General features: G+C 37.6%; 1 protein-coding gene across 2 annotated transcripts in view; it reads right to left on the reverse strand.

The window, feature by feature from the left end:
• The window catches only part of LDAH (lipid droplet associated hydrolase), a 119,761-nt gene that overhangs the window by 74,692 nt on the left and 30,059 nt on the right, over positions 1-15,010 (reverse strand). For both annotated transcript variants that reach the window (XM_014956900.1, XM_014956898.1), the window contains exon 3: positions 11,442-11,576. In XM_014956900.1, coding sequence (XP_014812386.1) covers positions 11,442-11,576 — 135 coding nt within the window. The remainder of the gene's footprint in view (positions 1-11,441; positions 11,577-15,010) is intronic.

A 15,010-nucleotide genomic window follows, 5' to 3' on the forward strand; every position in this document is an offset into this window, starting at 1 on the left:
GCAAGCAATAAAATGCCAAAGAAATGGGATGAAAACCTGAAAGAATGTTCAATAAATACTGAAGAACTCCTCCTGACACCAGGAACCAGGTCTTAAAGCATTGTGTTTTAGATTAACCCTTAGACCTTAATCTGGCCCTAGTACCCTCAGGAACTGTTCACGCAACTTTTAAGATAAACACACTGCTCATTAGTGCTTATTGGAGCAATTACTTTTTGTAAAGGTATCCTCCACAAATAAATTACCATTTACCCAAGATACCAAAGTGGTCATATGTATTATTTTCTTTATAAGAAAAATAACAAGACTTAATTTCCAAATTGAACTACTGATTACCTTTGCTGTGTACCTACCTATTGCTGGGACACTTGTTTAACACCTAATCTGTTTTTCAAAGGAAGCTGTCTTATAATTAAATTAGTATAAGCACGGTCCGACAGAATGAACTAATAAACATGACAAATACTAAAACCAAAATTTTTATTAAAAGCATACAGGAGCACAGTGAACTTAGTAAATTAAGGTACCTGTGAGAGGCTTCTTTTTGTTTTGCATTCCCAGTCCTGCTTCCCCCGACTGACTAGAGTAACGATTAACAAGGTACGATGAGAAAACACTACAAACTGTGAAGGAGAATATTGTTGGTTATCTCCAATTTTTGGCCAGGCAAACGCCATTAAACAGGGATTTATTATGCAGTTCTACACCAATTTATGCCTCCAGAGTCACTTCAATGTGCATAAAGCAAATCTAATATGGGTGTTTTGCATAACATAGTTGGAAAAGCTTTCTGTATTTGAATGTCTGCATTTTACAGTCAATAAGCTCAGTAACTACAGAAAGTGCAATTTATCAGAATTTTCAATATCATATTATTTAAAAGAAACGACTTGGCAGGGTAGAGGTTAGAGAACCATAATTATATAAGAATGGATCTACATTTCTATTTTAAAGTGACCTCAAGGAGCAAAAGCAAAGAGGTCTGAGCCTATGGAAAGCTGATTGTTCACGTTACATTTCTTGTTTTCTGAACATGCTGAAGCTGAGTGAAAGGCTCTGAATTCCCTTCTTCACTTGCCTCCACAAACAAAACTGGAAGGGACTTCCTTGCTGAGGCTGACTGCTAGTTAAACGATATCTTCGTATAGGAACATGTATAAAACTCAATGTGGCTTTTTTAGGCTCATACTTTTTTTCACTTCTAGGCTGCACCTTTGATGGCAGCACGCTACTTGGACCACTTTTCAGCAGACCTAATAATTTTCAAGAAAAAGACCTGTAACACCACGCTCATGTAGCCGAGTTTGCTGTAAAACTCAAGTAAGGTCATTCCAACACACCAGGTACCCCACTGAGCACACCCTTTTACTTTGCAAAGTACCCTCTATGAGACAAGTAACTACAGAACAGAAGAAAACAATGGCATGCCTTTACTTTGCCAGAAGTTAGGTCTTTATTTAGGCTTTGCCCATCTTTTTTTGCCAGTTTCAAAGCTATTTCATGTCTAGGTGTGCATGTCTACATTTGCCACAAAAAAAAAGGTTAGGTTGCAAAAATCAGTCCAGGCCCCCCAAAACCCACTTTGACTCTCCAAGAAGTCTATTTTCCTTGCTTTGCCTGACTAGTGGGTGGTATTCCCGCAAAGGTCTACCTTGCCTGCTTCCCTTATTTCACGTATGACCTGAAATGGCATTACACAGTTTTGCAAGGACAAATGCCCTTCACTGGTACTTGAATTCTCTTGTACCATCAGCCCGAGGAATGTGACATGCAAGCCTCTCCAGGAATAATGCACACAGAATATAGTGTTTCTTAAGATAATTCTTTATGGAAAAGTTTATCAGTATCCAGACCTTTTTACGTTTGGCCAGTTCTTAACATCTTCCAATTAACATGGGGAAAATTCGGTCTTGAAACTGAGGCTGATAGAACTTTCTTACTGGATGAAGTGACTAAAAGCAGCTTCAGTAAATAGCATACATTAACAACAATGTGTTTATACAGTTTAACAGTGGAACAAAAACAAAATAATGATGTTTTATATATCACCAACACTGGGGAGATATCACATAAGAGGTAAAGAAAGGACAGTGGCAATTGTGTGAGTGTTGAAAGGAACAAAAAAGGATGAATACCACTTCCCAGGAATTGATTCAGTGGTGTATGATGAATGAGGTGCTGCGCTGCAGTGGGCGAGGCTGACAGTCACACCTATCGAAAACAGCACTTCAGAACTTTGGGAAATTTAAACAGATACAAACAGAGAAAGAGAGATTGAGAGCAAACAAGAGAGAGCCAAAGTTTGGAGCAAAGACAGAGCTAGCCAAGGAAGACAACCCATGTTATTTCACAGACAAGGAATAAAAAGTACTATTTTAAAAGCAGGAGAAAATGACAAGGAGCAAATCCCAATGTTAAGAGGGGGAAAGGGGAAAAAGCAAACAGCTGAGAGTATACCCGGAGGGGCAGGTATACAGTAGCACAAGTAACAAAACAGAATTTGTACTTCACAGCGACCGGACAGATCAAGGGGTGACATTTTCTGAAGTGCATCTTCTCACCTCCAGTGTTCTGTTACACTACTTAAAAATTAATTAGCAGATTTATTCCCTATTACCAAGATAGCAGTTTCCTTTTTAACCTTCCTGAGGAAAATGATGAAGGTTTCATTCCTAGTGGCTTAGCTGAACTGCCCAGCACGGCAAGAATGGCAACACGCCAAAGGCAATGGCTTTAATTTTCTTGGAGTTTTGCATGATAGCTGAAATAGAGACTAAAATGCCACTGCTACACAGCTGATCTGTCATTATAGAGAAATAAGGGATTTTTTTTGGTCTTCATTTTTACACAGGTGAGATGTGCTACATAGAAAGCAAACTGATTCACCTGTGAGCCACAAGCAGTGGGAGGGTTAACCTTGGGCAAAGGTTGATTTTCTCATTCATTTACATTAGCAGACATTGAAGCCGTAGCTCACTAAAGTCTTTGAAACTGCCTGTGGCTTTACAATATAATTTATATAAAAAGACAGCAACTGAATTTGACCTGCACCCTACACGTAAACAGATCCAGATACGATCATGTAGAGTTTATTATATACGAAAGTGCATTCAGAAGTACTGAAATTGGCCTCTTCATGATTAATTGCAGGATAAAACTTCTTCCTCCAAATCGTGTAAACACTAGTACAGAAGTCAGTGCAGCCTCTGACAGCAAAGACTCAGCAGTAATATGTTCAAAAGCACAGTTCTGTTCTGCAAAAAATGACACTACAGTGGCAATCCCAGAGAATTTTAGTGCTCTGCTATAACATTTAACCCATCAGGGATTAATTTGGCAACTCAGCAGTCACCTGACCACAGCAGTAATTTGATAGCTGCAGTAAATTAGATTATTTTAATAAATGTATTAATGCACAAAACATAAAATTCAATCTTTAGAAAGATAAGAATATGCATAACTTAATGAAAAATAGTCCCATGCAGTATCAAAACTTGGAAAAAAGAAAAACTTGTTCATCTAGCACGCAGCTACGACACCCCCTCAGTCAACCTGAGTGCACAGTACGGTATCATTTTGTCCTTTATCATCTCTTGGATCTTGCTGAGAGATTTCAGTAGATCCACTGGAGGTAAGAGTTATCTAAGAATGAGGCCATGTGCCATTACTTCTTCCTGCACAGCCTGCCTTACAGTGTCCTGCCTTTCCCTGAAACACCTACATTGCTCCCTAAAGAAAGGAAAACTCCTCAAACCAAAGCAAACAGAAAGACTCCATGTTCCAAACCTGATTATTTTTAGAATCTGGAATTAGGTTGTGCATTGCTGATGGTTCCTTAGTAGGTAGGTCACTGGGAATTAAAAATAAAACTGCCACTAAACACTAGATTGATCCCATCAAGATCTGCATCACTTGTTGGAAACTTTTTGGGTATCAAAATTAAATCAATGGTCTATATCATAAACCAGAAATTCTTATTAATAAATAAAAGTATCGATCAGCTTTCTTCCTTCAGCTATCCTATGTAGTGAATAAACTTTTTGACTCAACTATCAGAACAAATCCAGACCTGTTACACCTTCAGACAGAAGGGACTATTCTCTGTCATGGGGATAGTTTGTTTTTATTCTGTTAGCAGATGCAAATATATCTTTCGAACTGACTTGGATTAAAAGATTCCTAAGCATTCTCTCTTGGGAAAATAATCCAAATCATCTCAATATCTTGTTTATTGAATTATTTTATTTTTTTACTTTCCCTACAATAGAATGGTAAACATTTAAACAAGTTACTCTGAAATATCACAGCACTGCTCATCTCAGTGAACTGTGACATGACTTCTAAAGTCAAGACACCAAAAGATATAAATGTTACCTTTTCATAGGGTTCACATTCTTGAACACTTTTTTTCCCCCCACGAACAGCCATCTGCATCTAATTAGAAGTGATGGTATCAGCTGGAGAACATACCTATGTCATGGGGTGAAAGGCGGAAAATGATCCATAAACAATCTCAAAACCTACATCCAAAGTTTCCTGGAATGCAGCAAAGACATTATACTCTACAATGGATGAATGTCAATTCTTTTTTCAAATAAGCATATTTTTTGGGGTGGGGGAGGGGAATAAGGATCCAGGAGACTGTATCAGGTTTCAAAAGTTGTTACTTTACAACACATCTTTAAAAACAGAATTATATTCCCCTTATTTGTTGACAGGGATGAAAAAATCTGGTTCTTTTAACAGGGGAATTAGTTGAATAAAGTACCAGAATGGATTAGAAAGCTATTCATGGCCATTTTTAAATAATATGCCTACAGGTATTATGTTGACAGACTCAGTGGAAAACCTTGAAAGAAACAGAGAATATAGAGAACCTATTTTTCATACAGCTATAAGAAATGTGAAGACAAAGTCCTCTTCTCAGCAACATCAACAAAAATTGGTCACTATTCCATCAAAGTCAATGGAATATAGAGAGATGCATTAAGTGGTACCAGAATCAGCTTAATAGTGTGTCATTGCAAATAAATACAGGGCTGTTAAGGTATGATGCTCTGAGCAGTTAAAATTGTTATCATTTTGGTTGGCCAGAAAAGAAAACAATAGAGCAACTTAGAAATACTTCACAGATGGCAAAATTTTATTTTCTTAGTTTTGATTTCGAATGGAACAAGATTTTTACACACATGCTTAAAATCAAGCAGAACTGATAAAGTCAACGCCAAATGCCAAGATTTCACTCAAAGGATCTATTTGCATAATTATGGGCACGATTATGGGACCTTTATGAATAATTAACGGAATGTGGCTCAAAGGAAAGAAGTAAAGGGAGTACGGCAGCATCCCTAGGGCTGCTTACTTTTCACACATTTAGATTTAAAACATTCCAGTGGGTTCCCAACATGAAATGATCATTTGTTTCCTCAAAATAGACACCTAGCACTAAAACCGTACAGTAAAATGCAGATCTTACCAGGCAAAGACAAAAACCTCATGATTTAAATGCTTCATAATAACGTTTACATACACACGCACACTTCCTTCCTTAAGCTGCCTTTTCCAAAGAGAAGGAAGGAATGAGGTTTCTGGGTGGCAGCAGTTGCTGTAGCAGGAGGGGCAGCAGGACTGCACTGAACCAAGCTGAGGGCTCCTGGCCCCTCCTGTGAAAACATCCAGTTCCTCCGTTCACACCCGGCTGTGGGATCCCTCGCTGCTGACAAACACCACGTGAAGAGCTCAATGGGATTAATAGGTGCCAAGGCCAGCTTCGTAAACAGGAAACTTGTCCTCTCTATACATTAAAAAACCTCAACATTTTGATATGAAACTAGCTTAGTTCTACCTGGATGGCACACTTACAACTTGGTTCTTTTTAACGTATCTAATTAATCTCCCATTGGACTGGGAGACATAACATTCTGCATTAAAATTAAGAAATGCTCTGTTTTCTGGGATGCAAATATGAGTACAGAGTTCTCCAGGTCAATAATATTTTAACATAACTAACTAAACCGGTAAAGAAATTATATTAAAGATAACCTATCTTTCAGTGACTCTCAGATATTTTAACCTATGTGCCTAGGAAGCAGAAAATATTCTTGAAATATAAATTAATGTGAATTAAATGTGTGTAATGAGAATTAAATGTCCGTATGTGTAAGCCTAAAATATGCATGTGAGATGCCAGCTCAGCTGCCTTTCTTCTGCTTTTCTCCCTATACTTGTATCATACAAAGCCGAAAATATGCATGTGAGATGCCAGCTCAGCTGCTTTTCTTCTGCTTTTCTCCCTATACTTGTATCATACAAGATGTAAATGGCTTTTAAACCCTGCTCCCACTGTGTACCTGAACGTGGCCAGATACCTGCCGTTCCTACTGCTGTCTGACATCTAACCAAACAGTGACGAAGCCCAGATAAGGATTCGCTGGTCAAAAACCTTCTAAGCACTACAGAGACTAATTCTGAGGTGGTTTTGTACTGACCAAAGAGGTTGCCAGGAGCTCTGATCCACCTGGTTCAGCAGCGTAGGCACTCTCCAACATCAGCAACGATTAAAAACATCCGGACTACTTAAAATAAATGAGAGTCACAAGATAGCTAAAATTACCAAATGCATACTGGCTCCCTGGGCCTCTGCAACTTCTCTCCTTTGAGGCTATACACAAGAACAAAGGCTGTTAGCTAAGGATGAGTCCCTATTTTTAGAGCCCATTTCTTGGAACACCTAACTTCCATGGTCTCCTCCTCTCCTGTTTGCAGCAGTGCAGACCACAATCCCGCTCCCCGCCATCACCACACATCCATGGTGGCCCAACACCTCTAAGGCCATCGCAGCAAATGCTTACACAAAAAAAGTGTTATTGGAAAAGTATTCTTAGCTACCATTAATTCTGCTCAGCAAGTGGAAACAGGTGAGAGAGCCAACTCTATCTGATCACCCAGCTCTTCTCGGACCACAAGCAAGTGTTCTGGGAACCACCAGTGGCCCACAGACCACAGCTTGGGAATCACTGTCCTAAATAACTCACAACCCTCTTATTATAGCACACCATGCTCCTTGTCTTTCTCAGGCTACTATTTTAGGGTTTTTTTCCTACCAGCACAGCATAACATGATGGAAGAAACTTACGGCTCGTATCTGCTTATCATGCCCACGCTTCTATCTGTCATTTGGGGACAACTATCTAGCAATCAACAAGATGATTAACTTGCTGAAAGTTTTACCCAAATGATTTCAGATTTGGTTTGGGGTTGGTTTTTTTTTGTTGGGTTTTTTTTTTGGTTTGGGTTTTTTTGTGGATTTATATCACTTCAGCTAGAGGGGGAATCTCACTCAGTCAATTCTGCAGTTCCATTAGAAGTCAAAGGGCTGGAAAGGTAAACTCCCTTCAGATGAACTGTAACTACAGCTAAGCATATCTCAAATTTAAGCTGCAGACGGCTTCCAAACTTTCCTGTAAAACTAGAATTGTATTTTTTTTTATACAAAACTTTATTTCACTTCAAAACTTCATACTAATGGTACATTAACATTTTGGGATCATATAATCAATGTCTTCATGGATAATTTATTATCCTTGCACCACTTCTGTGCTTTTTTCCATATTGCTCCTTGGGATTATAATTCAGTTTTGAAAGGTCTGAAGGCCCTACTCTCCTTGCATAAAGAAAAAGCAATGGAACGCTTTTGTTGAACTATAAATCAATCCTGACCTACCTCTTTTTATCATGGAAAATGAACTAAGGATAGTTTAACAGATTTTAAGGACACACTATTATCTTCTACAGTCCATGGGACATAAAGGATCCAACTAGAATTTTATCTTGTAACTTGGCTATTGAGAACATCACTCAAACTTCCCTGTCATTGAGCAGCTACCTAGTATTGACTGAGAAACAAAACAACAGCAAATTCACTAGACAATCTGTTCCAAAGGATAAACACACCTTGCTAAAACAATAAAAAGTATTTGGATTGTGATTGTGCACAGCTCAATAATAATCTGTACAGTTCAGAAAGTTATAGAGATTTATCTTTAATAGAATTTATCATGAAACCAAATATTGTATCATTAAGACATGACTGATGACCAGCCATTTGTTAGGCATATAATATTTTAATGCATCAATCAAGATATGAATCACACTGTTTCATATAGCACTTGGCATACACAGAGTATTACTAAAAAATCAATAAATATTTAATTCTGATTTCTTTTTTTCTTTTCTTCCCAATCTTACTTTGCTACAAAGAAAAGTATCTTAGTGGTCCTGAGGAGAAAACAAAACCAAACCCGTGTTCTACTATTCTTATTTCTGTCTGAGATGATGTATTTCTTACTTCTTATCAAACCACAACAGATGTCCACAGAATTAGACCATTTTAAGGCATGGCTATGTTGTACAACTGCTGTCTATACAGCTTTTACTGGCAAAAGCCAACCAGGGTGCTAAAAAAGGGAGCTGAGGGATGTGTTAAAAGGACTGAGGATAAAGGGTTTCCTATCTAATCTCCCCAGTACTAGTGTTTGGGAAGAAGCTTCCATTTCGAGAACAAGGGCATTGAGACATAACGTACTTCTAACACATTCAAATAGGAAACAATAAATTCCACTTTAAATAAACCCTCACAACATCATAATAAGTTATTTGGTTACATGTAGGAAACTATCTATCAGATCAGAAATCTCAAAAGAAGTGTAATTCTTCAATGGAGTAACAGTTTAAAAGAACCTCCAGAACTTAAAAGAATAAATCAACTATGGGTATACCTGCCTATTATTTTTACTTTTAAAGAAAAAATTGCCATATCTTAATTACGTATTGTTTGTATAGATTTTTCCTTTCTTATGAACGTGTCTTTATAAGGTAGAAATTAACCAAATGATGTGCGAATATGTGCATCTTAAAAGACTTACAATACAACTGTAATATATTCAGCACGGTAAACTGTCAGAGTAAGTAAGTAGGCAGGGGTTTGGTATTATAAAAGAACCTGTTTGTAGGCAGCATCAGTTCAAGATGCATGAACACCTTAATCATTAGGAGAACTACGAGTCAAAGTCTCAGTATCAGGCACTGAAAAGAAAAAAGCCAACACTTATAAGATTATATGAATATTTTAAAAGCATAGATATATTATGGCACTTTTAAACAAAATAACCAAGAGCTAGAAATCTACTCTCCTTTTTGTAATTTTGCATACTCCTGAGGACTGATGTTGGACTGTCTCACAGTCACAACAGTGTTGAAAACAACTGCTGTTGTAAAAGCTGAGGAGAAGGATAATGAAGTTGAAATTGAAGCATAACTTTTTTATCGCATTCACTGAGTAAAAATAAGTTTTGAATCTTTTTGCACAGTGGATTGATTGCTAGGGAGAGAATTACAGCAATGAAATGTTCAATGAGATGTTGTGTGTCTCTGCAGAGCACAGTTTTCTAGAGCTCTCTCAATAGAAGGATATCAAACAGAAGTAAAAACAAAGGGTGTAGCTTTGTTGGGTTCTCAGATCAGTATATGACTTGCCTCCAGTAAATTAGGAAGCATTCTGTGATTGATGGCTGCTGTTGGAAAACTTGTTTTAGTCTTTCTGAGAGTTTCAAAATCTATTTGATCTAAACATAACCAGGAATAGTATTCCAACGCAGTTTCTTTCATTTTAAACCCTCTAGCACTTTACAGGCAGCATCATTTATATGTTAAGTGTCCTATTTACATACTTGCACTCTCTAAATCAGTGGTCTCCGAATTGAGGTGCACGCACACTGGGGTCCAGGAAGAAAATACTAGAAATTCAGTAACACATGTATACAATTTATATTAATAATAAAAAAGATATATTGGGGGTGCATGCTGATACTTTTTTTACTGATAGGAATTTTTGGATAGGAGTGTTTGATCAAAAAAGCTTGTAGCCCACTGTTCTAAATTAATCAGTAAGAATTATTTATTGATAGGAGTGTTTGATCAAAAAAACTTGTAGCCCACTGTTCTAAATTAATCAGTATGAATTTGTCTTTTACAGTGGCTTCCCCGCCTTCCTTTTTTCATTTGCTGGACTCCAACCAGAAAAACATCAAGAATCAATGATGTCAAAGACTTAACTGTTGTCTTCGGCAATTTATGCACTCACCATTCTTATTGAGAAATACTGAACTCAGAGGATTTGCAGCAGGCAATTTCAAATGAAGAATTATGAAATGCTCATCAGAAGCACAAAAGAATGCATGGAGTTTTAACAATAACAGTTCCATGTCTAGTTCTTTGCGAAAATATTCCTGGTTTCTAGTTTTGTGTGGCATATTAATAACTGACATGGTTTTCATAATGCCATGTAGTGGTCCTTGACACAGAACTTTGCCGTAGAAATCCAGAACCTAGAAGGCAACGAAGAGGTGCAGAGAACAGAATTATCTGTCCCTATGCATATGCTTCTGTTGGTCCTCGGAGTTCTGGGGTTTTTTTGCTATAATGCCACAAAATATCAACTAAAAACTCCTATGGGATGCATGCTTCGGAGTTCTGGTTTTTTTTTGCTATAATGCCACAAAATATCAACTAAAAACTCCTATGGGATGCAAGAGCAAGAGCAGAACATCAGCAATGAGCCCATGACTCCCTAATTCCTTTCAGTCAGTCACTGAATTGACACTTGAACACAATTAGTGGAAAAAATTTTACTAAGTTGAGATTAAATAAACCAATCAAACTGCTTAAAAGCTTGGGTGCAAAGGATAGTGAGGGAAAGTTATGCTAAACAGCTAAAACAGTTTCTTCTTCAAAATTTTCACATTGCTGAACCTTTTGATCCTATGGAATTGTACTGATTTACTGATACATCACTGCAGCTTGACCAAGTCCAGAAGTCTTCTGACACTAAGGACCTTTCAGGACAGGATTCACTGTTGGCTCCCCGACTTTGAGTCGACTGCCATGTCTTGCTGGTGAACTGTGTGTCAAAAAAATTTTGACAGATAAACAAGTACCTCGACCCTGCAAATGCCCCATACCCCTTTTCTCAGAAACATTTACTTGCTTCCTGGAAATTCATTAATTTAGTACAACTATTTTTAAATTTAGAAATAATTAAGTCTCTCAAGTACTCAATCTCTGAATTGGACATTTCATTAAACTACGTTGTTTTCTAATCTACTCTTCGCAACATGAACACATTCTAGACCTTCTTCTCTGTAACTTGTCTCTGAAGACTGCAATCAGCAAACTCTCCAATTCTCTTAATAGCGCCTATTTGACTGGCAAATCTAATTTACCTAAAAATACTCTTTTCCTCAGTAAGTTCTCATACAACTTTTCTGTGGAAATATAATGGAGACATTTAAAAACCATGTCATGCTGTTTCTAATAAGCACAAGTTCTGCTAGTAACATCAGTAGGGATACAAATATTTGTATGTACAAGTTATAGTTTTGTACCTTCTATCATTTCCATACCACTAGGAGGCTTACAATGTCCAGCATGGCTCACAACCCAAACGGGATACTGCTGATTGAGTCCACGATACAAGGCCTGTATAAAGGTCCTGTAATAACCTGCCAGTCCAGGGTTACCTGCCAAAAAACAAAACATACAACCACAGTCAATATTAACCCTTCAACAGCAAGCAATCTGATTCAAAGCAAACTAAACAGCATTACACAGAAAACTGTTCATTTATTTTCTCTAGTAGCTTTCCAATTTTTAGTTTCCCAATTTCAGGGGCTATGCTCTTGAACTGGCTTAATTCCATTGATCAATGGCACCCATTTCACAGAATTACTTTGAAATTGCAGAAGCTGAAATTGAAGCCCAACACAAGAGAAAAATTTCCTTTCCCTTAAAGGTTAAACAGGTTCCTAATCTATTCCATCAAGTTACAGGTACATGAAAACTGGGCAACTACAAAGAAACCCCAGATCTTATAAAAATATCACGAAGACTACAGTGTGTATCACTCAATCTATATGTCCTGCAGAATATGTCAGTGTTACCACTTCAAAATAGGTAATTGGTATCCTGACAATACAAAGGTCTTTACTGATCCTAAAAGAGAGAAGAATTTTATTTTAAACTCGTCAGACTAAATTATTTTTTTCTGCTTGCAACTTCATATTCTCTCTGCCCTCTTCCCCGCTTGAGAGGGCAGAGAAGTCAGAGCTGTAATCAAATTAATACTTGTAGAAACGGTGTGTGGAGCTAAAAAGTAGGTTTATTCCACTTCTGCCTTTTCTGTAGTGGGTATTTTCACGTTATTATCTTTTACTTCAACCCTTTTGCTCTTTAACACACAGAAAAGTTCACTGCTCTCCCAAGAAGCATTCCCTCTGTCCCATGCTTCCAAACACAGCCTCCTCGCTGCAGTGCAGCAGGCACCCACAGCTACACCAGTAGGAGCTGATGGCTTCTCACACCAGTGATGACACCTGGGCAGAGACCAGGAGCCTCTAGGTAACATATTGCATGTATTTCATTCCCCACTTACATGTAAAAAGTGCCTCCACTAAGTTTTAAACCTTAATAAAATTCCTGATCTTAAAACAATATTACTTTTTACTGAAGTACAGAGATTTGGAAAAGAAGAAGAAGAAAAAAAAAGAGAACAGCATTAGTTATTTCATGTTTCTAAGCATCTCTTTATAAGCTTGAGATTAAAGGTTGTTTTTTTTTTTAAATAAAAAGTTGTTGTATATACAGACTCAAGAATGCATCATCAAATTTTTGCAAACTGATTTTCAGAAAAAAAATTTGAAATTCACAGGGGTCACACATCCATACAACTGCACCCCAGCTGCATGTTTCAACCCCTCAGACACCCCTGATCTCATTTTCATACATCAAAAATATATCATATAGAGGGCCCCAGAGACAATAAAATAAAATACAGCCATCATCTGTCAAGCTCCTTGGATTGATTTTGCATAGAGGAAACCTGTCTTTCAGCAAGGTTGAAGATGAAAGTAGCAGCAATCCAAAATAAAGTGTATCATTTGTAGTACAAATGGTCATTCTGAGATCAAGGAGTCACTAAGTTAATCTCAAACCCAGGCTTTTTTCTTTATGTTTTTCTGAATATCAGTTTCAATTAATTTTCTTCTTTAAAGCGCAAAACGAGGAAAGGGGGGGAATGGCAACAGCTGCCTCCCACATTTTGGTGCTCCTTCCCCTCACCAGCCAGGTGAACCAGGATTTGGCCATCAGCTGAAGAGCAGAAAGAACTGCTTATGAACGGTGAGGCTTTGTATCAAATACTACACAAAGCCTGAGGCACTCTAATACATTTTTGAGGGAAAGATTATTTTTATCACGTGTATTTTAGGCAGGTAGAAGAGAAGATTCATAAATGAAAAGGAACCCCCCTTTCCCCACTCTTCATAGGCACCTGCTCAAGGTAGAAGCCAATCTGAGGGGTCAGCTGTTAGAACTGCTACTGCTACTTTAAAAGGCCTTGAAGGGGCATGAATGAGAACCACTGGCACAAATCAAGGAAAATCAAGAAAGATTTTAACAGCAAATATTTCTATAGAGAAATCACCATGTGTAAAGCAGCTATAAATTTATTCTTTATTGATCTTTCAATTTTAACGGAGCTATTCCAGATTTGCACTGACTTAAGTAAATGCCGGTTAATATTAGTCCCTGTTCTTGAAAGCTCACATCTACAATATTCATAAGCAGAGAATGTTTATCTCCTAATGTAGCTCAAACTCACATCTCCGCAAATTCAGCCATTTTATATGTTTTTTCTTTAGTCACTATCTGTCAAAATACTTCGAGGGGAGCAAACAAAAAACCTCAACAGAAAAAGATTGTTTTCACACAACTGTTACAGTAACAGCTAATGGAAATAATAGGGGCTTAATATGCACAGCAGCCTGTGATCAACAATACTTTGAACTCATCTATTTTTGTTGAAATATTGTTCAATTAAACTATTTTATTTTACAGAAAAAAACCTGCCAGGTCCATCCCAAAGGCAGGCAGGCAATGCAGTGCTCATTTGTGTATTTTAAAGAATTTCCCAGTCCGTCAAACCAAAGCTGCCTCTGTTCTTTCACTCAGCAGCGAAGCGTCAAAACATGGAAACCATAAGCAAACGCGATGTTAACCTCCATGATTTGAAGGTTACTCCACTTTTTGGAATACCACATCAATCCTCAGACACCTCCGGGCACCTGACTCACTCATGGGTGCCAGCACATCTCAACCAAGCAGCACATCTTGAGCAGTTCTCTCAACTGCGCTTAATTTCCAGCAGTGTTTATGTTGTTGCAGAAAACTCTTAAACAATAGCTGTAAATGGTGACCAGAAAAGAAAAAGACACAAAACTATACAATATGCTGCATATTAGCTTCATTTGCAAAAGATTTCTAAGCATTTCATGGGAAGAATATGTGGACAATTTGCAGAGTGAATCAGAACACAATGGGCCCACTTTTTGGGGGATCCCAGTAAGTCTCAGTAACCAAAGGACTCCTATCACCTTCTCTGTTCCTCTCCATAACGCACAGCATTTCACCCAGTTATTCTACATTCAGCCCAAAGTCTTTCCATTTTTAATTTGAAGACGGGAATCCACCACCTTGTTTTCCGATCTGTTTCACCCACAGCTAAAGCAAAACAGTAGAGAACAACTGAATGTGCAGAGGTGGGACTTTGAGCTATATTAGGAGGTAAATATTCTCCACATATATATACTATAGATACAGGCATTCAAGAGCAGGCACTACTATTCGTTAATCACCCACATATTTAAAAACGTGTAACTTATTTATAAATGTGCATTCGCCTGCCTTTCACTTTCAAGCACTTTCTTGTTAATGTTTTTTCCATCAAATTAAAACTTTAAATACCAACCACTTCCATCTTACGATGAGAGCTAGCAGTGGAAAGAGAAGAATTTGTACAAACTACGTATCTGCCCCAGGATATCACTGAAAAAGAGTAAGTTTTATCCTGAAATACAAAGTCAAACTTGGCCTGTCTTAAAATGAAATACATATTTGA

The sequence above is a fragment of the Calidris pugnax genome, unplaced genomic scaffold (assembly GCF_001431845.1).
Source record: "Calidris pugnax isolate Ruff unplaced genomic scaffold, ASM143184v1 scaffold171, whole genome shotgun sequence".
Lineage (NCBI taxonomy): Eukaryota > Metazoa > Chordata > Aves > Charadriiformes > Scolopacidae > Calidris > Calidris pugnax.